General features: G+C 43.9%; 1 protein-coding gene across 1 annotated transcript in view; it reads left to right on the top strand.

Annotated features, from left to right (window-relative positions):
- Positions 1–235: 235 nt before the first annotated feature.
- Positions 236–26,793, top strand: part of ZNF346 (zinc finger protein 346) — a 41,731-nt gene continuing 15,173 nt past the window's right edge. The window contains exons 1-6 of the mRNA XM_088465412.1: positions 236–420; positions 9,084–9,187; positions 9,305–9,403; positions 9,811–9,955; positions 10,617–10,886; positions 22,225–22,318. Coding sequence (XP_088321538.1) covers positions 363–420; positions 9,084–9,187; positions 9,305–9,403; positions 9,811–9,955; positions 10,617–10,886; positions 22,225–22,318 — 770 coding nt within the window. The 5' untranslated portion in view covers positions 236–362. The remainder of the gene's footprint in view (positions 421–9,083; positions 9,188–9,304; positions 9,404–9,810; positions 9,956–10,616; positions 10,887–22,224; positions 22,319–26,793) is intronic.

Below are 26,793 nucleotides of genomic sequence, written 5' to 3'. Positions count from 1 at the left end.
TTGAGAACCTGTGATCCATCCACATCCCTACCCGCACCGGAGGGAGGGAAGCCACTGATTGTGTAGGTATATATATGTTTATATTAACAAAGGTCTCTAGGAAGGCTCAAAACGTCGCATCAATATGATTAATTTAAAGTATAAGCTTGCTTTGCTCAACTAAACTCTATGGATGTTGCTTTCACATAAAGCTTTGTTTGTTTTATCCTCCGGCTGCCGCCGGCTTGTGGTGTGTTCCCGCGAGAGGCGTGAGGTGCGTTTGTGATCTCGCGAGACTTGGCCGGCCACACACAGTGCGTGTTCCATTTCGTGTTGCGCTAGTGGTGCTGCAACAGCTCGGTCGTTCGGTTGCTAGCTACAAAATGTCGGACGGCTTCGGAAACGGTGATGCCAATGATCTACCTATGGGGGAGGCTGCAGGTAAGGCTGGTTAGATATAGGGAAAGGCGTAGCGGATGTTAGGGGGCGGCCGGCATATACAGTGTGGAAGGACACGGGTATGCGACCTGTACGTGGGCCCGCGGCGGCTCGGTGAGAGCTGTGATCAATGAGGAGACTGTAACGCCCCCGACTTCGATCCTTGGTGTTCGGCTGATTCTCAGCCCCTGGTCACTAAAGAGAAAGCGCAGGGCGGTCGGCGTGCTGTAGCTGTGGAAACGTGCGTGTCCGCTAATCTATCACAACTGGCTCCTGTTCTAGCACAGATGGGAGAGCAGATTGTGAGGCTGCTGCACAGTGCGCTCAGAGAGTCAGGGGGTGCAGAATACATCGGGGGGCTTCTAGCTTTCATCTCATTCCAAGTAATGATACTTCATGATACCCCGTCCTATTGGGCAGGCCACACGCAGCAATTGCACTGATATCATTGTATGATTGGGGTGGCCTTTTATGTGGACGGGTCTGTACATTCTGATTGCAGATGGACATCCGTATTGCCAACTCTGATACTGACTAGAAACAAAATTGGGGGCATAATGACCTATACATATAGCACATTATGTAGAGTTTTAACTAGCAAAATGCAAAACAAGCAAAGGCGCACATCTGCGCGTTCAATCATAGCGCAGTAATGCTCAAAATACAGGCATCATATATAGATGAAGGAGATGCGAGGGACCCCTGTGAGACATTGTACAGTATTCTACGTGGACACCTGTATACTGCAAAATATCAACCTTCCAATTTCAGGCCAATTGAGCCAAAAAAACTTGTTTCCTGTCCTCCAAAAATATCTGGACAAAAAAAAAAAGCATATGGGCTATTTCACACAGGATGCAGTCAGGATCCCAACATGAAGATAGGCGTTTAGGGGCCTCTGGGGTAGGTAAGGGGAATTTAGCATGCAGGCAGGGGCAATAGTGCCTAAACCTAATGGGGGGAGGGGGGGGGTTAGGCACCACTAAGGGGTAGGGAGAGGAGAGGGTTACGGTATTTACCTGCTGCAGTCGGGATTTCAATACGTCGGGCTTGCCGCTGTCGGTATTTAATACGGCATTTCATACCCATTCCATTTCAAACACGCCAATTTCCACCGGCCGGCAAAAAAAAAAAATGTTCAAAGCCGGACGTTTTTTTGTCGGCAATGTTGTGGTTAGTTATCTTAATGTAGTAAGCATGCACGGCAGCAGATGGAGTTGTGGCGGGTACAAGCTCAGGAAAGCCGGTGTGTGTGAAAGGAAACATTGTAAGTTGTGCAGTGACGGCAGCTGTCCTTGTCAGTGGATATTCCCAACTGTAACACGGCGACCGTGCAGTCTGAAAGAACCCATCCGTTTACATAATTAAATTACTACACGGCCAAAAAACAGTCAGGTTTTTTGCTGGCCGGTGAAACCAGTGTGTGTGTGTGAAATAGCCTTATATGTACCAGGTAGTGGAGGAGTATACATGCTATCCCAAACCATGCTACGCTTTGGTGTCACTAATTGGCCGCTGTGTTTCTACTTTTGTGATATATTTTTTTCTGGTGTTCCTAGCCTTCTAAAATTACTTTTTTCAGTTTAGAATTTGATTTTTGTGTTTGCTCTCCTGTTATGTACTGACCACAGCATTTTAAGTTCAAAATTTGACCAGGAAAAAAAAAAAACCCCAGCAGAGACCAGGAAATCTGACAGTTTACAAGTGGAAACACTGTGGCTGTAAGCAGGGTGTTCTGCTGATATCATCACTATGCAAAGTGTGTTCCCTCCATCTATTGATGGACCTGTAGTAACTGCAGGCCCCCATTTTCCCATTGCTTGTGTATTAAGACATCAGGAGTTGTCAAGATTAGGTTAATTTCAACAATAGTAGAGTTTCTAGCAGTATACAATAAGAGAGACAGAATGGGAAATTTGCACGCAGTGGAAAATTTAAAGGGTTTTGCAGACAAAAATAATTTATTGCAGCGATAAAAATGTACACTGACATTGGTGGTGACATGACAAACCCTTTTACTGTATTCCAGGAATGTCTGACAAACCCCCTAGCTGCCTACAGAATGTAAATATTTATATGTACACTTTTACCAATAATGGGGGAATTTAATTGTTTGTGCCAGCTGCTGTCAGTAATGGGTGCCTGATGGAGTCATTCAATTGTTGCTCTGTTCGGGCTCAATAGCTGGCAGCATTTCTGCTTGCAGTCTACTGAGGTGGCAAGTATAAATGTGCGATTAGTCTCTGGTTTGGTCGCCTTAACCAGGACTTTAGACGGGTTTAGCCATTTTACGATTCTAAACCCAGTCTAATAGGCAACGACAAGTGCAATACTTAATGGGCGTCCAAAAACAATTGAGTTGCTACATTAAGTGCCTGTCAATTACCGTGACTAATAAAAAACAAAAAAAACAAATGATTCACCCCCACATCGTTTTATATGGTTGCTCTGGAAGATGGATTTTTTTTCCGTAATGGAGCCTAAAATTACTTTTTGGGATGGATCTAAGCAGCCGAACAATTTAGTGATCGAGATATATATATTTATATATATATCCCTATACACCAAAATAATATATGTGTGTGTGTGTGTGTGTGTGTGTATGTATGTATGTATATATATATATATATTAACACACACCGAAATAATAGGATAGGGTGAAAAAAACATTGGGGATATTCGGCGAAAAATCCCCGTTTTTCACCGATCGCGGGGAACAATTAGCGCCCGAACAATGTTTGGGGATAATTGGATACCGCTCTTAGGAGGTAATTCAGTTATTTACTCACGCCCGCAGCTCCTGTCTAAAGAGACGTGAGCTATTCAGTTGTTTTTGCCACTTGGCTGCAAGTGCCATGGGCGTGTAAAAATATTCCTGCTACCCTCCCCAGGTGATCTGAAATCTATCCAAAGTCTTTCTTTTAAGCACCAAAACTCATCCAACCCAGTAGCTTGCACGGGTTTAGCCGCTTTACGTGGCTAATCCTGGTGCATGTGTGCGCAATTTGCACATGAGCCACTCTGCACATGTGCAGATGTTTCTTTCACAGCGGTCACAGTGCCCCAAAGCTGCAACATGACTGACAGGTAGCTGGTATTTGGTGGCGGCGACGGAGTGAAGAGCGTTCTGGAAACGGAAGAGAGTCTGCCCTGTTTTCTGGGCATGCTGAAGCCAGGAGCTGGCCCTTGGACACACCTTCACTGGCCCTGGCATAGTGATTTTGCTGGACATCTTGAGTAACCTGAGGGTTACTCCGATGTCTGATGGCCACGCAGTCGGTCCCATGCAACAGCAGCGGATCAGAGAAGCCAGCAGTGGGCATCTCTTAAGACGCCTCCTGCATCTAAAAAATGAGCCAGCTGTTCTGCCTAAGTGCAGAAACAGCAAAGGTTGGATGACCCCAAATATGATGAGTTTTGATTACACTTGCCTAGATTTCGAGCAGTTACCACTTTCAGGGTCTATGAAGTGCTGATTAACAGACTTGTCCACGTGGCTATAAGTTGGCCACACATCTAAAGATTATCTTTCCAACTAGCCAACTAGATAATCTTTTATATGTGTGGCCAGCTTTAAATTACGAGAGCCATGCCTATGGGTTCTGGGCTTTCTCCTTCATCCACTAGGGGACACTGGGTATAGACGGGTGGATGAGTGGAGCTGGCACTTTAAATTTAGAAAGTGTGATAGGCTCTTACCTCTCTATCTCTCATCAGCCCCCAGTTTTAGAAATGTGCCTCGTATCTCACTGCTGTGGCGGCTTCAGATCCACAATTTCACAGTGGGTCGGAGCTTCAGAGTTTGGGATTGGATCATTCTGATGACTGACGCCAGCCTCTGAGTTTGTGGGGGCTGTTGTTCTGGACAACCAGTTCCAGGGACGATGGATACGTAGGGAAGCTCTTCTGCCCATCAATATCCTGGAACCTTGGGCCGTCTACAGTGCTCTTCAAGAGGCGTCTCACCTTCTCTTAGGATGGGCGGTCCAAATCCAGTCGTACAACGCAACGACCGTGGCTTATATCAATCAGCAAGGAGAAACACGAAGTCGCATGGCCATGCACAAAGTCGTGTTTTACAATGGGCTGAGCTCCATGCAGAATGCTCTCGGCAGTGTTCATTCCGGGGGTGGACAACTGGGAGGGGGACTACCTCAGTCTTCAAGTCTACACCCTGACGAATGGGACTTTCATCCGGAGGTGTTTTAGGAGTTAATTAGACGCTGGGGAAGGCCACAAATAGACCTGATGGATTCCCGACTCAACCATCAACTGTCCAGGTACTGCTCCAGAAAACGGGGTCCGGCAGCGGAAGCCATAGACTCTGACTGTACCCTGGCTGCACACTCTAGTGTGTTGGTTTCCTCCTTTTCTCAAGCTCTCTGTCATTCTGGTGGCGCCAGATTGGCCACGACGGGAATGATTCTCAGATCTTCAGATGCTACTCGCAGACGATTCGTGGCCAATGCCACTTTGACTGGATCCCTTACAGGGGGGATGGGGAACCTCTGGTCCTAGGGCCTTAAAAGGCCCGCGGAATCATTTGGTCTGGCCCTCTGAGCTTTTTTTCTGCTATCCTCATCTGGCTAGCAGGGTGCCTAGAATGGCACCCTGCAGCTAGAATCTTTGCAGAAGTTCCGCCTGGAGCATCCTTAACGCTTCAGACGGTCACACTCCTGCCCTTACAGCTCCCCGGAGCATCCTTAGGATGCTCCAGGTATTGCTGTAATCACTGCTACTTGTGGCCCCGCCCCTGTGTGATGTCACAGAGCGTGCGTGGCCTGGAGGGGGCAAAAATATATATATATAAATATATTTTCATCTCAAAATTGCCCGCAGCAGAAAAGAGGTTCCCCACCCCTGTCTTACGGTACGATCAGTTTGTCTTCCCTGACTTACCGAGGCTGCGTTTAACGGCATTGCTGTTGGAGCTGTGATCATGAGACATGGAGGTATTCCAGAGTAGGTGATTCCCACCATGCTCCGTGCCCGTAAACCTGTTACGGCCGCTCACTACCATCGTATATGGTGCTCCTATGTGGCTTGATGTAAGGACAAGGGTTTTCCTGCGAGTTCATTCCGCCTGTCTAGTTTGCTTCAAAATTACAGTTGGGGTTGCTCAATTTCCAGGTTTCTGCCCTTTAGATCTTTTTTCAGCGATGGTTGGCCCTCATTCCAGAGGTTCGGACGTTTCTCCAGGGTGTCGTCTGGTCCACCCGTCCTTTGTTCCACCTGCAGCCCCGTGGGACCTACAGTTGGTTTTATCTTTTCTGCAATCGTCATTTTTTTTGAACCCTTGGAAGAGGTAGACCTTAAGTGCCTGTCTTGGAAGACTGTCCTCCAGCTAGCCCTGAGTTTCCGAGCTTGGAACTTTGTCTTGTTGGTTTCTGTACCTTGTTTTCCATGATGATCTGGCAGAGCTCCGTATGAAGCCGACCTTCCATCCCAAGGTGGTTTCGCCATTCCACATTAACCAGTCAATTGTGGTACCGGCCTTGTTGTATGAATCTGGATCGCCTAGTTCTTGGATGCTGTTCGAGCTCTACACATTTATGTGGCTCGTAAGGCAGTGCAAGTCAGATGGCTTATATGTGCTTTACGATGCTGCCCGGCGTGGTTGGCCAGATGGAGTCGCCTGGCTATCTGTTAGGCTTATCTTGCCAACAATAGATCTCTGCCTGCTTGAGAGTGTCCCGGTGGTTTATGGGACGAAACGCGTTGATGTCATCAAGGCAGACTAGGTTTCCACAACATCAGCACATTTGTGCACCGCTATCTTTTGGCGAGTCCTTTGACCAACTGACCGCCCACTATCTGAAGTTCACCGCTTCCCGTCACACGGCAGCCGGCACATTTCCAGCCGCGGCTTCACACAGCCAAGAACAGGCTGAACCAGGAAGGACATCGGCGTGGACACGCTACTAAAGGTCGTTTCTATTTATCACTGCCTTTTAATATTTTAATCACTAACTACCAAGTGCGGACACCATTCTCACACTGGGACGCCAGTAGTGAAGAATCACATTCAGCAGCGGAGTCTGGCTGCTCAAATCATTTTTCTGTGGGATTCTGCCATTTGCCAAATAGCATCAGTGTTGCATATCAGTGACAATTCATCAGTTACAAAGTGTTGTGGAACCTCTGTCTAATATTGATACATGAGTAACCATTTCATACTCAGGGTTTTTTCAGCTAGCGAATTATACCTGATACAGGTCATTTTGTGATATCATCCACATCAATTCATTTGCACATGATACATGTTTTAATTTTTGCTTTTTGTATGTTTTATATGTTCAATCAATTGATGTATCCTATCCATTAAATATCATTTTTACTTTTGTCTTTAAGCCTCCTGTTTACAAACAGACAGCAAACTGTTTATATAGATTATTACATTGTGTCACTCACAGTGCTTACCGCTGTAAATCCTGCTCTATTTGATTTACAGTGCATCCGGAAAGTATTCACAACGTTTCACTTTTTCCACATTTTGTTATGTTACAGCCTTATTCCAAAATGGAATAAATTAATTTTTGTCCTCAAAATTCTACACACAATGCCCCATAATGACAACGTGTAAAGCTTTTTTTAAAAATTTTTTTGCAAGTTTAATATAAAAAAAAAAGAAAAAAAAAACCTCTAAGAAATCACATGTACATAAGTATTCACAGCCTTTGCCATGAAGCTCAAAATTTAGCTCCGGTGCATCCTGTTTCCACTGATCATCCTGAGATGTTTCTACAGCTTAATTGGAGTCTACCTGTGGTAAATTCAGTTGTTTGGGCATGATTTTGAAAGCCATATACCTGTCTAAGGTCCCACACTTGACAGTGCATGTCAGAGCACAAACCAAGCATGAAGTCCAAGGAATTGTCTGCAGACCTCCGAGACAGGATTGTCTCGAGGCACAAATCTGGGGAAGGGTACAGAAAAAATCTGCTGCTTTGAAGGTCCCAATGAGCACAGTGACCTCCATCATCCGTAAATGGAAGAAGTTCGGATCCCCCAGGATTCTTCCCAGAGTTGGCTGGCTGTCTATACTGAGCGATCAGGGACCCTAGTCAGGGAGGTGACCAAGAACCCGATGGTTACTCTGTCAGAGCTACAGCATTCCTCTGTGTAGAGAGGAGAACCTTCCAGAAGGACAACCATCTCTGCAGCAATCCACCAATAAGGCCTGTATATTAGAGTGGCCAGACTGAAGCCACTAGTTAGTAAAAAGCACATGGCAGCCCACCTGGAGTTTGCCAAAATGCACCTGAAAAGGACTCTCTGATCTGATGAGACAAAGATTGAACTCGTTGGCGTCAATGCCAGGCGTTATGTTTGGAGCAAACCAGGCACTGCTCATCACCAGGCCAATACCATCCCTACAGTGAAGCATGGTGGCAGCATAATGCTGTGGGTATGTTTTTCAGCGGCAGTAACTGGGAGACTAGTCAGGATAGAGGGAAGATGAACGCATCAATGTACAGAGACTTCCTGGCTGAAAATCTGCTCCAGAGCGCTCTTGACCTCAGACTGGGGCGACTGTTCATCTTTCATCAGGACAATGACCCTAAGCACACAGCCAAAATGTCCTTAGGTGGCCCAGCCAGAGCTCAGACTTGAATCCAATTGAACATCTCTGGAGAGATCTGAAAATGGCTGTGCACCGATGCTTTCCATCCAACGTGATGGAGCTTGAGAGGTGCTGTAAAGAGGAATGGGCGAAACTGCCCAAAGATAGGTGTGCCAAGCTTGTGGCATCATATGCAAAAATACTTGAGGCTGTAATTGCTGCCAAAGGTGCATCAACAAAGTATTGAGCAAAGGTGGTGAATACTTATGTACGTGTGATTTCTAATTGTTTTTTTTTTTTTTTTTCTTTTAATTAAATTTGCAAAGATTGGAAAAAAAACTTTTACACGTCGTCATGGGGGGCAAACTCTAATACGTCCCCAGTATTCCCTGGTGGATGAAGGAGAAAAGAGGATTTTGTTACTTATAGATAAATCTGTTTCTCTGATTACACTGGACGCTCACCCAACGCTGCTCACCTGCTACTTGTCAGTTTGGTTGGTGTACTACATGTTGTTAGTTCTCTGCTTTGGCCGTTGTTCTTTGTGTGTATTCCTTCTCGCTTTTGGTTCTCTCTGTTTCCGTATCTTCCCGGGCCAGTTTTTCGAACTAGGGGCTGATGGGGGAGGAGCCTATCACACTTTCTAAATGTAAAGTGCCAGCTCCACTCCACCACCCATCTGCCAGTGTTCCCTGTAGAATCAGGAGAAACTGATTTATCGATAAGTACCAAAATCCTCTTTTTTTTTTTTCTTTTTTTTTATAGTTTATTTTGTAACACTTTGTTCCTATGATATCAGCAATTATCCATTGAATAAAAAAATGTAAATGAGCAGGTTGTATTGTCACTTTATTTTTCTCTTGATGTTGTGCAAAGCAATGTACATTTTAAAGAGAACACCTTGGCCATGCAAAAATTGGTGTTGATTTTTAGTACTTTTGGAATAGATTGTGTACTGGTGGGTAAAGAAATAGTGTGCATCAATACAATATTCATGTGTGTGTATTTATAATGGTGTGTGTGGGGAGGGGGTTATTTTAGGCAAATGCAGTAAGCTTTATTTATTTATTTTTTTATATCTTTTTTTTTTTATTTGTTTTAGTTAATCGTCTAATCAAGGAGAACAGTCATCTTTTCACTGACACCAGCTGTAAAGTATGCAGTGCTGTTTTGAATTCCGAATCGCAGAAGCTTGCACATTTCCAGGTGCGTCTCCATTTTTTTATATTTCCTCCTTTTTTTTTTTTTTTTTTCTTTTAATGCGGATTGTCATGTCATTTACCTACTACATAAGCATTTACTTTTCTTTTTTTTTTTTTCCAGAGCAAGAAGCATGCAAATAAATATCGCCGCTATTTGTCTATTCAGCAAGGAGAAGATGTCGTCATTCCAGCAAAAAAGATGAAACCGGATAATGCTTCGGTAATATTCTCATGCTACCCAATCGATGGTAAAACACTGTTTATGAAATAGGAGTAGTAATAATAAAACAATAATATGCTGAAGATAATCTTGTCTGTCATCACTTGAGTTTTTGGAATTAAATATAGTTTTAATTTCTAAGCAATAATATACCAATGCTTTAAGTAAGTTGGCAGCTGAGGCATATACAGCCGTCAGAACTTCTTGATATTGCCTTTACAATACAATTGTTTTAGGAAGCCCTAAACACATGCTAAGATGTGCTAATGTTCAACTAACTACTTCAGACAACAATCGCTGACCCTGGTCTGTCATTCCTATTATATACAATGTTGTGCTACGTTACAAATGTACTGGTACATTGTGTCTGGTCATTCACTGAGTGGTAACTACGTTTGTATGTGCAGGTGGCTGACGCCGAGGTCGATAGGAACAAGCATTGCCCGATCTGCAACATGTCCTTCTCTTCTGCGGTTGTTGCCATGTCTCACTATATAGGCAAACCGCATGCAAAGAACTTAAAGCTGAAGGAACAGGGTGGAGCTTTTGAAGGTAACAATCAACTGTAAAATATTTGTATGTATAAAACTAGTCTTGTCCATGATTTAAAACTCCGAAATCTTTGAGGGCGATCCAATTCAGCGTGATTTGAATAGCACTGGGAATGAGTTCCTGTTGCTATTCTATTGTCCCCACCATGCCCTGCAGTTGGGAAAGGCAGGTTACCCAGCTTTAAGCCGAGTGTTTAGTCGATGTAACCTGCATTCCCCGACTGAAGTGCCAGCTGCGATGCTGTTAGCACACACCCTATGCCCGAAAACAGCATTGCAGCACTAGTTTAGTCGGATTTCTGCTCCCACCTCAGGAGGGTGCAAGCATATATCCTCTAGTTGGGGTTAACATTGCGGTCAGTTGAATAGTCCGGGAATTAATTCCCGGCGATACTCAAATCATGCTGAACTGAATTGCCCCCTTTGGGGATAAAGCAAACATAGGATGCGTGAACATTCATGAATCACATATCCTCATCCAGAATGGAGTAGTGGGATGGGAAAAGTACCCAAATATTAATGTTCTAGTTCTCTTGTGTTTTGAAGTGTCAACTCTTAAGCTGTAATATGTTGTTTCAAAAACGTTGACAAAAAAATCAATAGGTTGTCCTTGAATGTAAAATTACAGTATTCCTTTAAATACTCCATTTTTGTTTCTGTAGGGGAACCTACAAGTAAGAAGCCTGCCACACGTGTACTACCATCAGCTGCTCCGAAAGCTCCTGGCAGTACAGATCAGTCAGACCCTGACCAGTTTTGCAGCCTATGCAAAGCCACCTTTAACAACCCGCATATGGCTGAGCAGCATTATATGGGCAAGAAACACAAGAAGCATGAGACTAAAAACAAGATTATGACTATATATACCAGCTCCGGGAACACACTGCCGCAAACTACACCTCTCAAACCACTAAAGCCAGGCTCTGGATCAAGTGAGTCCCATGCTGAGCCTGATTCTGAAAAAATCACTATGTAATATGTGAAGAAATGACATCTGGTTTAGTAGGAGAGGCATTATGTTTACTGTTTGCTAAACTAGACTTTATGTAGTAGAAATGTTAAAGCTTTTTCTATATAAATCACAGCTGCAGAATGTGCACTAATATACATCAATGCGGTTTCTAAAGGTTGTCTATCTTTTTGTGGGTAGGTTGAAAGTAGCAGTAAAAGAAGTAGATTACTTAAAAATACTGATAATACTGCTAAAATGCAGATACAAGTGTGGTATTGGTGATCTGTTATATGTCCAAGTATTGTGTTGCGCTCCTTCTAAGTTTGATACCACTGTTTTGTTGAGTTAATGCATTCTCACATCTGCCTAGATCTACATATAGGGTGCACACCATGCCTTGGCTTTTCTCTGTGCTTTAGAGCCAGGCTAATGATGATGACGGAAAACTCTGTGACCACATATGGGTCCATTGGAAGTGGGGAAACTGTATTTGTTATAAAAATTGAATATGCTGCTTTAGCATGCATTTGCTTTTACTAGTGTAGAGATTTTGGTGTAGTGGAATTCATTTAGATTTAGGGCTGTTAATGCCTATTTTTCACCTTTATAAATGTTTAAATTGCGTTAAAATAGGTAAAATAAAAGCATTTTTCATACCTTTCAGCATTGCGAAACTTCCAGTCTTGATAGAAGCATTTATAGGGGTGGTGTCAATACATGTTCAGGACATATTACATAGGAGGTATACCCTTGCCCCTTTTTTATCAGTCACCCTAATCTCTAAGTGATTCCCCTTACCCACATCCTCACTTTGGTAACATATCTTCTCACCCTCTTCTGTGACTCATTTCTACCCTTCTGTAGTATATATTTTCCACCTCTTCAGTGCATTGCTCTACTTTCTTGCTCTGGTGAAGACATGGTAGCTCCCTACAGTGACATTGTGGCGGTGAATCAGTGAAGCTGATTCATTCTGATTCATTGCCACACTTTGCCCTCGCTGTCAACCCCAGCTCCTCATCTGCATGGGACCTGGAGCACTGTTCAGATACAGTTGGAAACAGGACAGAATTTTTTTTAATTTTTTTTCTTATCCCGGCTCCACTTGTCTGTCCTGCTCATGTGGGTCACAAAAATTGACCTTGCAGGCCTCATGTAGCCAACGGGCCATGAGTTATGATCTAGATGTATGATTCGAAATCTATATATAATGTGTGCAGTTCTCTATATATTGTACAACTGTGCATACACATTAGACGATATGCACGATTTGTCGTTCCGATATGACAAATCGTGCCAAAATTGTTCTAATGTGTTACCTGGCCTAAGTTCAAAACCCGCTTGAGCATGCAATAACTATGCGGGATAAAACAACCTCTAAAAAGGACTAAAATCCCTCCCCTAAAAAAACAAAACAAAAATCTCACTCACTAGTAGCGCTACTTGGATTTAGCCTAAGAGCTGATACTCGTTAGAAGTCTATAGGTAGTTCCTGACTTATTTGAAAGTACAATCACAACCTAATGTAATCAAAGATGCTGTAAACCAAATAATTACCCACATGTATATGGTACTATAAAAATCTATCCATATCTGACAATTCAATTTTTAAAAAAAATAGGCAGTAAATATGGTTTAATACATGAAAAAGTGTCAATACTTGTTGAATAAAAATTTGGCCTACAGATATATAAATTACAAATTATTTCTTTAAAATAGAAATAAAACACAAAAGCAGAACAATCACACGTGCATTGTCGGGTAATCTGACGTCTGGTAGCAAGCTAAAATGTGGACAATTCACAATAGCTGACTGACCCCCAGAAACTGACCGTTTCAGAAATCCTGCTTTTACTTTTTCTTGCTCACTCCTTGTTGACATTACTAAAAGATAGATGCTGGTATATTACAATTATTTAGTACCCTGTTTTGTCCTAGGACATATATGCCATAAGATTAACCTATTACTATATAACATAACTTCAAGCTTATGGTATATAGCTGATATTGGGCCATATCCAATTAGCCCCGAACACTGTCCGGGCGCTAATTGATCGGCGAAAACCTGGGATTTTTCGACGATTCTCCCCGATTTTCGGACGATTATTTTTTTTTTCTCCCTATCCTATTATTTTGGACAAAATAGGATAGTTCGCCCGTTAACACATAGGTCCACGAGCTTATTGCGGCTCCTATGTGTTCTCGCCCTTTTTTGGGCAAAAAAAAACTGCACTTATCGTGGATTATTTTTCAGGACAAATCAGGTCCCGAAAAAAAACCCCCTGATAAGTGACGTTGTCAGGCCGACTTCAGTGCTAATTGGATAGCCCCGATATGGCCCATTGCATTAAATCTACTAAACATGGTATGATTATTCTGTGCATATACACAAGTAACATGAATGTTATATTGATTCATTAGAGTGATACATTATTCCTATACATTCTTTACGGTGCCTGTATATTTTATTTGCACATATTATATTCTAGACATTTCAAATTTGTTTCCTATAATGAATATATATTTTGAGCTTGGGTTTTTCTGGATAGAATTCTTTTTGCTCAAAGGAATTTTGCCCTTCATGGCATCGCTGGGTAAGTGATCAGGGTAAGGAGACAGGTAGCAGGCCTTTGCAAGCATGTCTATTTCATTCATAAAAGTACAATCACCAATTGTTTGCTCACACACATACATGTCCAGGAAATCTATTGTGACCTATGGACATTTTTTAAATAATTATCCTGATTAGGCTATAATCATAAAAGCTTTAATAAGTATGATTTATTGATCTTGGCGTTAATACATTTATGCCCATCGGCACTGTCTGTTTTCCTCCATGGTAATGTTACCAATTGGTTTTTAATTATGATTGTGTTGTCCATTTATCAAATAACCATTCAGATGCTGTATTGCTGGTTCATTTTGATTTTAATAAAGGGATATTCATTTTGGAGTAGGAGTGTGTCTGTTTATACCTTGGCTATTTTATTATGTTTTTGTTTTTAAGCAGAGGGGGCGCTCTGCAAGTCTGTATAAAGTAACCATGTATTGTTTCATTATTTTAGTTATGTTTTCTCCAGAGATGTATGCTAATTCAGGGGTTCTTAACCCTATCAGGTCATGTTTTGTGGATTTCTTTAATCACGTACAGGTGAGTTAATCTATTTTGCTGGGTCATTAATTATCTTTCTTCCACAGACAGAAATTCTCAAAACATGACCTGTTGGGGATACTTGAGGGTTGAGGTTGGATACACAGTGATCACGCTGAGCAAAAAAAATGTGTGTCCCAGGGACCCCTCACTTTAAAACATTGGCGTCCTACTCCACTGTTTCTGGGTTCCCATCACATATTATCGGGGTGAGGACAAGTAGTAGGCAAGAAGCAGTTGGGGTAGAGCTAAGGGGTAAAGGCAGTGAGAAGTTGGGGTAGAGGAGTAAGGGCAGGCAGTGCTGAGGGTAGGGAGGGGGTAAGTGCAGAAAGCAGTTGCGACTGCTTGGGGCAAGGAGGGGGCAGTGCTGGAGGTAGGGAGGAGGCAAGGGTAGATAGCTGGCACAGTACTTGGGGGCAAAGAGCGGGTTAGGGGCTTTCACTGACATTGCATCGAAGGGTTCCACCACACACTGACAAACATGTTCCAGCAAACACTGGCACTGCACAGCAGGGTCCCATGGGTCAGTGATGACAAGATGGTGGAGGGGCACGGGGCAGTGATCACAGTAAGGTGGAGGGGCACGGCACAGTGCTGGCACGATGGTGGTGAGTGGTGTAGGGCCCTGACATGATGGTGCATAGGGAGGGGAGGGGGGGTGGAAGTTGACAGAGCTCGGACTAAAATTCCTGAAAAAAACAATAGGTGAATGGAAAGGTAAAAAAAAAACCATACAGAGGACAGCGGCAAACTGGCTTTACCCAAACAGTACTGGCACACATACTTAACAGACACATACATGAATCATAATTGCAGAGATGCCGATTGTGGGAGGAGCTCCAGACACTTGTCACTCTAAATTTCCCGGATTGGATATGTAATCCCGGAGCCTGTTTCCAGCACAGCAGTGTGTGCAGTTTCAGAGCAATGCAGCAGCTGTACTGTCACTGCATCCTATAGGTCCCAGGCCGGCTCTCCCACTGGTGATCGGCTGGCTGCAGCTGTGTGTCATCCTACTGTAGATAGCGGGTGGCGAGCTGCGGACGGGGCGGGCGTCTAATGGGGACATATCTTCCTCCTCATTGGAGAAGGAGACGCTGCAGCCCGGGCTGATTGGATGGGGACAGACGAGGAGACGCTGCCGCCCGCGTTTATTGGATGCTGGGGAAGTTACTGGGTGGGCTGGCTGCTGCAGCATGCACAGAGCGTCGTCCTGCAGGACCCGCTCATTTTTTTAAAGAGTGAGTCCCTCCTTTGCTGTAACGCGTAAATAAGCGCTATAGTGCGTATTTTGCGATCACTGGGTGCACACTAAGACGACTAATTGGTTGTCTAGCCGATTTGTCGCGATTGGTAAGTGTCTATGCACTTACCAATCGGCCCAATATGTCATGCCTGACGTCGCAACTGGGCGGGCATTTACATGTGCCGCAGCCTCTGCAGCAAGTGTACAGGCAGTCTGCTGGCCACCTGTACACACAGCACGAAGCACAGCAGATAGACAGATATTCAATTGAACTGTCGATATTTCAGCCAGTGAATTGGTATGAAATACTGCCGGCCGCATGGCCGGCGGTTCGATGCCTGGCCGACAAAAGCAGAGTTCCCGGAAGCCCGACAGCGCTGGAAATCCTGATCGTCGCTAAGGTAAGTATAAACTAACCTAACCCTCCTTAGGGGTGCCTAACCCTAACCTCCCCCCCGAGTGCCTAACCCTAACCCCCCCCGTCACCGCTACCTAAACCTAACCCTCCCGGGGGGGTGCCTAACCCTAAGTCCCCCCCGGGTGCCCTAAACCTAACCCTCCCCCCGCCTGCGGCTGTCCGCTCGCGGCGCCCGGCATCCCTTCGATCGGGATGCCGGGTGCCGGTCTCCCAGCGTCGGGGAAATGACAGGCATCTAGATATAGAAGCCGGTCATTTATCCCACGCCGGGATAAAGCAGCCGGGAAGCCGGCTGTCGGGATTCCGGCAGCCGGCTTCCCGATTGTATACCCCTAGGCATATTGAACAATACATAGTTACCTCATGCGCTATTCTGATTAGTGCAAGCACCTAGGCAAGTATGACATTCAGTATAAGTGCTGGCCTTTTGGAAAATATTGATCAGAAAGGACGAAGTCAATTGGAGTTGCAGAATAAAATACATTTTAGATTGAATACAAAAAGTTGCATCATTAAGTTTCATATAGTAGTTAAAATACCTGGCACAGGGTGTTCAAAACGAGTACCACACTACATATCTATAAATCTTATAAAAATGAGCTTACCTGTAAATATAGATGTCCTCAATTGGTTTCTTTTTATAGTATACATGACACAGTAGGATTTTGGCTGGCTTATCAAACTAAATATATGTATTTAAAATATGCTATATGCTCTAATATAGAATAAAAACAAAAACAAGTGAGTAGTAAGACCTTAAGGGGTCTTGTCCATGTAATGTAAACTAAAACACAATCATAAAAAAAGGAATTCTGAGATATAAATAATTGGGATTGTTGGAACAGTCCAACAATAAAGGTCTAATGTAGAGTTGAACACAAATCGTCCATATATGCTGTGTGCATAGAAAGGGTGAACAGTGGGCTTGGAAGAAGGGGCACTGTTCTGCCTGCGCGCTTCCAAAAAGGGGGATGTCACTTCATGTCACTCCCCTTTTTCGTCACTAGTGGGCATGCCCAACACTTATGGAGATGCTGGGCTGTCCCCAAGCTCTCCCCTCACTGCGGATAGATGCTGTGTGAATGCGCATGGCATCTATTCACTGGCTAAACTTCAACTTTTACCACCTGTAGGACACTGGGTGGGGACGTCTGAGGGCAGGCTATTTCGGCAGGGCACATTTTGTCATTTTAAGGGCAGGGCATGGTGCCCCGCTGAAACAGCCTGGCGGGAATACTATATTTAACCATATGCCCGTCCGCTATCTGTACTCTAGTTGAGCTGCTGCTAGTCGTCATCCTAATCTGTGCGCACATGCACCTGTCTATATTTGGCACTTTACGTCTGGAAACGTATGTCCAACTCTGCATAGCCTGCCACTCCATAGACACACCCTCGCTACAGCCCAGTTGCACCTCCTTCAGTCACAAGTGATATATGACTATTAAATCGCCTGTACTTTCGTACACCCCGCTCCGGAGCATGTACACAGTGTGGAAAAGTGGAAGATATGCTCCTCAAACACTTATGTTCAACTCTCCATTTTTCCCTTTGTGTCTAGAGCACAGGTTCTCAAACTCAGGGCCTCCTTGTATAAGTGAGTTTTACCTTTTACAACGAGTGATAAAACTGTTGTGTATGATAATGGTGCTCCAGCCAATCTGCTCCCAACTGTCTGTCTGAAAAATGACAGGAGCTGATTGGCTGGAGCACCATTATCATACACAACAGTTTTATCACTCGTTGTAAATGATAACTCGTTGATAGATGAGGCCCTCAAGACCCCAAACATAGCATGTTTCCAGGTCTCCTCACAGAATTGCAAGTGAAATAATTAGCTTCACCTGTGGGTCTTTTAAAATGTCAGTGTAATAAATACACTTGTGCACCTGCTGGGTGACCTGGAAAACATGAATTGTTTGGGGTCCTGAGGGCATGATTCAGCTTGGATTGCAGTTGCTAATGTGTACGCTATCGGTCGATTGTTGCATACCTCGTATGCACCACAGTGCGCGAACCCGCCTTTGCGAACTCACGGACTCCATGCAGGGCATTAGCAGATTTATTGCCGGGCGGTTGTCGGGGAAACGCAGGTGTCTGTGCATTTGAACGCTGTTTCATGTGCGTGCATAAATTAGCCTGAGCTTTCCACGTGACCTTAATCATGAAGGCTTATAGCCATCAAGGTTGGCTTGTAAACCCCACCTAAATAACCAAACCTGCATTCAGTAAATTCCCATGTTATAGATGGGACTTACCTAGCTTTTATTATATATAGAATTTACCAAGCATAGCTTATTTTATTTATTGATATACTGTAAAGTACACACAGCACATGAATATTTAGTCATTCACATCAGTCCCTGCTCCAGTGGAGCTTACACTCTATATTCCCTACCACATGTACACACACACACACACACTCACTATTGTTAATATTTATTCAGAAACCAATTAAACTGCTAGTTTGTTTTTAGATTGTGGGTGGAAACCCAAGCACAGACAATACAGATAGTGCCCTGGTTGGAGTCCAAGCCATGACCTCAGTGCTTTGGGGGCAGCAATGCTAATTACTCTGCCTCTGTGCTGCTGTTTTTCCAGGAGGATAAGTATTAAGCTGGCCACACACATGGCGATCTGCACACGATCAGCCAATGTGTACGATTTCCCTTGAAACTCTCCCCGGCGGCTCTGCACACGATCTCCACACAATATGCACACGATTTGGTGTCCAATCTTCATACGATCTCACCTGCATCCAGACTTTCACAGTGCATCGTGTCCTAGATTGTCAGATCTGCCCTACCGCATGGCAGATCTGAAGATGCGATGTGCGACCAGCGGGGAATCGCATCGTGATCGTGAGTGGGGACTCAGGATTTGGCCACATTTTACACGATCTGTCGTTCCAATGTGTCGGAATCGGCCAGATCGGGTTAATTATCGCTGTGTGTGGCCAGCATAAGTGTGATTGCTAACATTCTTTACTATAGGTCAGTGCTTCTCAAACTTGGTCCTCAAGACAATACTAACAGTCCAGGTTTTAAGAATACCCATTCTAAACCACGATGGTATACCAGGACAATTTACTCTTACTCTATAAGCATAAATGAGGTCATAATCATAATAGCTATTTATTCACGGTAGGAATTTTTTTTTATAAATTACATTTTACTTTTTTCAATTGAGTGAAGTCGCTATGCATGCTGGTATACAATTAGTCATTGTGGGCTTACTGTGAATCTAAGTAGTGTCCATTTGCCAGTCAGAAGCCGGCAGCTCATTCTCAAACTCGATCCTGAAGACCCCAAACAGCTCACGTTTTCCAGGTCACGCACCAGGTGCTGATTAGTCACTGACGCATTGAAAAAGTCCACAGGTGGAGCTAATAATCTCACTTGCTGTTCTGTGAGGAGAGCTGGAAAACATGTACTGATTTGGGGTCCCGAGGACCGAGTTTAAGAACCTGTGTAATTCATTCTATAGTTATACACACAAAGATTAATTGCTGATACTATTCATTTTTAATTACTGAAATGCAGCATAAATCCCTTTCAAAATATTTTAAAGATAATTAAATAGTGGATATAATAATGACAAAACAAGTTACTAAGAATACAAAAAAAAAAAGGATTTTATTGGAGCTTACCCAATGTTAAAATATTACATAATTTTTAATGGCATATAGAGGTGCATGCTATTTTTCTCTGAAGAAGGCTTTTATGTAGACAAATCCCTGATGTACTGAGGAGAGACCGTATGCTGAGAAACTCCAACCAAGATTTCCTGCTCATTGAAGTTTAGAATGGAATATTACTGATTAACTGGTAATAGAACCCCAGGAAGCCTGGCTGTATGTATACTCCATGTATTGCATACATCAATTAAGCAGATTAAAAATAATTTTCAGTGGTCTTCCCAGAATTTTTTTTGCAGCTGGCACTCTCTGGCTACCTGGAAAGGTGGACAAGTCTCCCATGGGCATGGGCCACCTGCTTACTTTCCCAGTGCAGTGGGCGGCACAGGCAGCCGATAACGTGATTTTGAGGTAAATCACATCATTTTGGCTCCGCTCCACAATGCCGGTAATCTCTGTAATCCACCCCCACAGAGCCCCACCCAACACCTCACCAGGCCCGCCAACCTCTGTAGAGCCCCCGACCCAGCAGTGCCGACCTGGCTTCCTCTTCCCAGAGGAGGCAGCCAAAAGATTGGCAACTATGGGTTGCCTATAGCAACCTATCAGCTCGTAGCTAGCATTTATATAATAGGTAAAAGCTGATTGGTTGCTATAGGCAACTAACCTCCACTCTTTTTGGAAGACTTAATGCATTTCCCTGCCAATCACTAAATAATTTGAATAGTGACAATGTAGAAAATCGGGGAGAGGACTGAGTAATAGCATGATGCTGCTGATCTAATCTGTATCCACAATTGAAGCATTGAAAAGTGCTTAGTAATATGAGGTATGGAAAGAAGCGTGTCTGCACAGAAGTGTTCCCGACGCTTTAATGCTATGTCACACTGAGTGGGAGAGATGGTAATTTGGAGTGGGACGGATGGTGAGTGGGAAGGATCTAATGAGGACTGGTGCCTGCTGCCACAATCCCTGGCTGTCCATTCATGGACATGGGGCAGATTGACAGCAGGGTGATTTGGGTACAATGCTGAGTGGTGCACAAATGAAAAGGCTCTGAGGAGAACACTGATTTTGATGTACTTTAACGCAATATGAATATGTGTAAATATCACAAATCCTTTTACAGGGCTGTTCCACCAGTGAGTGTATGCACAGATCCCATGAAAATCATGGTAAATTGAGAGGATATTAATCACTTTCAAATTGTCTACAAATAATGGATCCATTTTGCTTGCATTTGGTCACCTCCTTAAATTGGAAACAAATCTGTGTCTAGTTATATAGCGCAAGGTCCACAAACCATGTCTCCGTTGTGCAAAATGGGTTGTTACAGGTTGATCTTTTAAGCTTCCAAAATTGGCCATCATATCCCAACCTCCCACGCTACAGAGCATATATCCTGATGTAAATGATCAGAGTGCTGTTACAGGACAGTTGTGTTTTTATTTCATTTCTAGATGTATGGAGCTGCCCAACTGAATCTTTTGTCATGGTAGCTGTGGTATGTGCAAGAAATACATTGAAAACTGGTAAATTTAGTTTTAGCCCTGGAATAAAAAAGTCGTTATTTTTGATTTGTATGTCCCCTAATTTGCAGAATCTCAAGGCTAATCAAAGTTTTTAAACTGGCCTCTCATGTTTGGATCTGATGCAAACAATTCCCAGTACCTGACCCAATTTCTTTAGCATCTGTGGAAGTTTAATAAGTATTTAGAATACTCTGTTCAACTAGACGAGTGTTTCTCAACCTCGGTCCTCAGGGCACACTAATCGTCCAGGTTTTAGTGATATCCATGCTTGAGCACAGATGGTTAAATCAAAATAACTGAGGTTCTAATTAAGACACCTGTGCTCAGGTATGGCTATCCTTAAAACCTGGACTGTTAGTGCGCTTTGAGGACCGTGGTTGGGAACCCATGAACTAGACTGTAGATCTCTCTTCACTTCTGTAGCTTAGACCCATGGCTTCCAGCTCAGCAACTTTCTCTGGTATGTAGTCATTGTGTCCACATGGTTGAAATGTCGACAGTGAACATGTGGACATGGGCATAATGTCAACATTGCGAATGTCTACACTCACGGTGTCGACAGTACAGGTTTAGGATTAGGCTGCTTTTAGGGTAGGGTTAGGCCTCTACGACTAGAAAAACATGTTGACATGCCCAATGTCGACACTATGCATGTTGATATTCTGGTTTCTACATAACATCCCATGCCTACTTTCTCTGGGCTATGGGCAACATCTCCACTTCTAAAAACTCTCACTTTAGTAAATATACCCCTAGTAGAGCATCCCAAAAATATATCCTCTTAAATTTGTGTATGTAGACATTCGCATAAACTGGCACTATTGCCGCATCCATTGCGTCCCAGATGTCTGGATAGAAATATTGACTGTTGAAACAGAAATTATTAAATATTTCAGCTATATTCAGAAAAAATGAAAAGAAATACTCTTAAGATTGTGTAAGGAATGAATTATGCAGTAACAATAATTATGTGGCACCCATCCTATCATCCACTGGAATCATCGTGTTTATAGTCTTTTACATCACAAATGAACATCAATTTCACATTGTATAAAACAAATCGGTAGTATTTTTTTTTAAACCATAGCCAATTTTTTGTACAGAGGATTATATCAGCCTGTAATTGAATTGAGCAACTGGTGGAATGAATGAACCCAGGGCAGCTAGTTATATGCATGATTGTGTTGAATTTTCAGTAATTACATAGATGTTTGTGATGGTTTATATGATTTGTGCTCCCTACTCTGATTAAAAGGATATGCATAGTTTTCCTTTTGATCAAGATATTTATATCAAGATTACTGATCATATTACCTGCTATTCATGTTTTTCAGCTGGAAATGGATTCTCCTGCGCTACATGCAATATTGTTGTGAATTCTATAGAGCAGTATCAGGCTCACATCAGTGGAGCCAAACACAAGAACAAGTAAGTATTACTGAAATCTGAGAATGGCCTCCATGTTCACTTACTAGTACGTGTAATGGTAAATATACCCTATTTATGTGCACAATTTACTTAACCTTTTTTAAAGCACCAGTAAATGAACATGGTGTGTGTGTGTATATATATATATATCAATTTGTAAAACTGTTCCCGCTGCTGTTTCTTTATCAACCATGTGTCCCATATTGTGTATGTATGTACGTACGTACGTACGTACGTACATACATACTGTTGTAGTTTGGCACTCTGGATAAATGAAGTTTGACTTGCGGGTGCCTTCCCAGATAATTAATAATATTGATATCTCCCTCGTGAAGTAACTGAATACTTCAGAGCAGAAATAAAAAGGCGTCACTTATTCAAAAAATACGATGTGTATTACGGTGGCATATTACACACTGTCAACGTTTCAAAGCCACTCAGGCTTTTTCCCCAGGACTTCTGCACTGAAGTATTCAGTTACTTCACGCGGGAAATATCACATTTGTGTATATGTATATATGTGTGTGTATATATATTATTATTAGTATCATTATCATTTATTTATATGGCGCCACAAGTGTTCCGCAGCGCCTTACAAAGTACATAGACAAAAAAATAACCATTGACTTACAATACAATACAGGACATGGATACACATAGCTATATTAGTGACATTAACGCCCGCATAAGCAGCCAAGTGTTGCCCTAGTGGCTAGTAAGAGACGAATTAAATTACAGTAGGGAGAAGCACAAGAGGGTAGAGGGCCCTGCTCGAAAGAGCTTACATTCTTTAAGGAGGGGAAGACAAACAGGAGTGACACAGAATGGGGTGGGCCGGGAGAAAGGAAGATGTAGCAGCAAGTTAGGATGAGAGCTGGAAGGCTTTAATGAAGTAGTGGGTCTTAAGAGCTCGTTTGAAAGATGGTAGAGAGGTGCAGAGTCTGATAGGGAGAGGGAGGGAGTTCCAAAGGTGAGGAGCAGCACGGGCAAAGTCTTGGAGGCGGGAGTGGGAGGAAGTAATCAATTGGCTTGAAAGGCGGCGTGTATTAAGTGAACGAAGAGGGCGGACAGAAGAGTGAAGGGAGATGAGATCAGAGATGTAAATGGGAGAGGAATGGGTGAGGGCTTTGTAAGCGAGTGTAAGAGCCTTGAATTGGGTTCTGAAAGGGAATGGGAGCCAGTGGAGGGCTTGCAAAAGAGGGGAGGCAGATGTAGAGCGTTTGGAGAGGAAGATGAGCCGAGCAGCAGCATTGAGCACAGACTGGAGAGGAGAGAGATGGGATTTGGGGAGGCCAGCTAGGAGAAGGTTACAGTAGTCAAGTCTGGACATGACCAGTGAATGTACAAGGGTTTTGGTAGCATCCTGGGTGAGAAAGGGTCTGATCTTGGAAATATTCTTGAGATGGAAACGACAGGACTGTGAGAGGTTCTGAATGTGTGGTTTAAATGAGAGGGAAGAGTCCAGGATGACTCCAAGACCACGCACTTTGGGGCTAGATGAGATAGTAATGCCATCTATTGATAAACAAATAGTGGGACATGATGTGTTGGGAGGGTGGGAAGACTATCAGCTCAGTCTTAGACATATTAAGTTTGAGAAATCGTTGGGACATCCAGGAAGAGATAGCAGAGAGACAGTTAGAGATACGAGTCAGTAGAGAGGGGGAAAGGTCAGGTGAGGAAAGGTAGATCTGAGTATCATCAGCATAGAGATGATAATGGAGGTCAAAAGAGCTGATGAGTTTACCTAGAGAAGACTTATAGAGAGAGAATAGGAGAGGTCCAAGAACAGAACCTTGGGGAACACCTACTGTAAGAGGCTGTGGGGGGGAGGAGTCGCCATGAGAGGAAACAGAGAAGGAACGGTCAGAGAGGTAGGAGGACAGCCAGGAGAGAGCAGTGTCACGTAGACCAAGGGAGTGAAGTATATGCAGCAGTAGAGGGTGGTCCACAGTGTCAAAAGTAGCAGAGAGATCAAGGAGAATGAGCAGAGGGTAGTGGCCCATGGATTTGGCAGCAAGGAGGTCGTTGCTGACTTTTGTGAGGGCAGTTTCAGTGGAGTGGAGAGAACGGAAGCCAGACTGAAAAGGGTCAAGGAGGGAGTGGGAGGAAAGAAATGTGGTGAGGCGGTTGTAAACAATACGCTCAAGGAGTTTGGAGGCAAAAGGGAGGAGAGAGATTGGATGGTAGTTAGAGAGAATGTTAGGATCAAGGTTAGGTTTTTTAAGAATGGGGGAAACACGGGCATGCTTGAATGCAGAAGGAACAGTGCCAGATGAGTGGGAGAGATTAAGGAGGTGGGCAAGATGGGAGCAGGCAGAAGGAGAGAGGTAGCGGAGGAGGTGGGAGGGGATAGGGTCGAGGGGAGAGGTGGAAGGGGGGGGGACTGGATAAGGGCCTTAACTTCCTCTCCAGTCACAGGGGAGAAGGATGTCAGAGTCTGTAAAATGGATGGGATGGGGTGATCTGGGAAAGGAGGAAGTGGAGAGCTGGGGGACTGGTTGGATATGATGTCCTGACGTATGGAATCAATTTTAGATGTGAAATAGGTAGCAAAGTCAGTGGCAGAGAGCAAGGAGGGGAGACGAGGAGGGGGTGGGCAGGGGAGGGAGTTGAAGGTGGAAAAGAGATGCTGGGGATTTGAGGACAGGGAGGAGATGAGATTCTTGAAATATGACTGTTTAGAGAGGGAAAGGGCAGCACTGTAGGATGACAGCATGAATTTAAAATGGAGAAAATCTGCCTGAGAGCGTGATCTTCTCCACTGTCGCTCGGCGGTTCGTGCACATTTTTGCAGGTATCTGGTGCATTTGGAATGCCAGGGTCGAGGTGTGAATTTGAGAGGGTGAGTAGTGATCGCCGGAGCAACAGAGTCAAGAGCAGAAGTAAGGGAGGCATTGTATAGGGAAGCAGCTTGTTCAGCGCAGGAGAAAGAGAGGATAGGGGAGGGAAGTGAGTCAAGTAGGGAAGAAAAGAAAGCAGTGTCGATAGCTTCAATGTTACGCTTAGTGATGGTGGCTTTCGGAGGTAGTGGAGGGGAAGGAGAGAGGGATAGGTTAAAAGAGAGGAGGTGATGGTCAGAGAGGGGGAATGGGGAATTGGAGTAAGCAGAAATATCACAACGGTGAGTGAATACCAGATCAAGCAAATGCCTACTCGCATGGGAGGGTGAGGAGGTCCATTGGGAGAGTCCAAATTAGGAAGTGAGGGTGAGTAGTTTGGAGGCAGCAGATTCTGTGGGGATATCAATAGGAGTATTGAAGTCACCGAGGATAATAGAGGGAAGGTCTGAGGAGAGAAAGTGAGTGAGCCAGGAAGCAAAGTTGTCAAGGAACTTGGAGGGAGGGCCAGGGGGACGGTAGATGACAGCTACTCTGAGGTGTACTGGTTGGAAGAGGCGTATAGCATGAACTTCAAATGTGGAGAATGTAAGGGATGGTTCTGATGGTATATGTTGGTATGAGTAACCAGGGGATAGAAGGACCCTAACACCACCACCATGGCGACCACCAGGCCTGGGGGTGTGGGAGAAGGTGAGGCCCCTATAAGAGAGAGCTGCAGGAGAAGTGGTGTCAGAGGGTAAAATCCAGGTTTCAGTAATGGCCAGGAGATTCAGGGAGTTGGAGATGAAAAGGTCATGGGTGGGGGCCAGTTTGTTACAGACTGATCTGGCATTCCAGAGGGCACAGGGATAGAGTGACAGAGTTGATAGGAGAGATGTGAATGAGATTATCAGGGTTGCAATAGCGTGGAGATGAGAATACTTTGGGAGACCAAGATGAATAGAGTGTAGGGATCATGCGTGCTCCTGTGCTAGGAGGGAACCCTGTAGGAAGTGGGCAGGGAGGGAAGTTTAGGAGACGTGAATGAAAGTGGGGCGAAGTGACAGGGAGATATGTAAGGGAGGAAAGATTACCAGTGGGGTAGTAGGATCCTTGGGGGGGGGGTATAAGAGAGAGAAAATGGAGTAATGGGAGAGGAGGGGGAGGAAGGCAGAGAGAGAAGGGGAGATAGGAGGAGGTGGAGGAGACCAGGGGGAAAGGATAGAGGTGGAGTCAGAGGGCAGAACAAAAGATTAGTTAGAAACTGAGTGAAGGTAGGAGAAAACATGGTCATGGTAAGGATGAGGTAAAGTGTCAGCACAACAAAAATATATTATAGAGTTTAGAAAAAGTGGAGATAAGATGGGCGCAGAATTTGAATATTAGAGTAGAGAGTAGCAGTAGCTAGATCATGTAAGACTAGACCAAAGTGCTAATGTAAAAAGACATTATTACAGAGTTAAGCTGATATTAACAGTATTCAGTAAGATAATCTGTTAAGCACAGAGGCAGCACAAATAGTAGCAAGTGATGGCTAGAGTTTTTGCAGCAACCAGAGTTCAGTGTTGAAAGTCCAGGTTATGCAGTCAGCAGGAATTTGTAGCAGTGAGATTTTAAAATCACCTTTGTTGATGGTTTTTTTCCAAATCTAGA

This window comes from Taudactylus pleione, unplaced genomic scaffold (assembly GCF_031769625.1).
Source record: "Taudactylus pleione unplaced genomic scaffold, aTauple2 ptg001990l, whole genome shotgun sequence".
Classification (NCBI taxonomy): Eukaryota; Metazoa; Chordata; class Amphibia; order Anura; family Myobatrachidae; genus Taudactylus; species Taudactylus pleione.
This window is presented reverse-complemented; position numbering and strand designations above follow the sequence as displayed.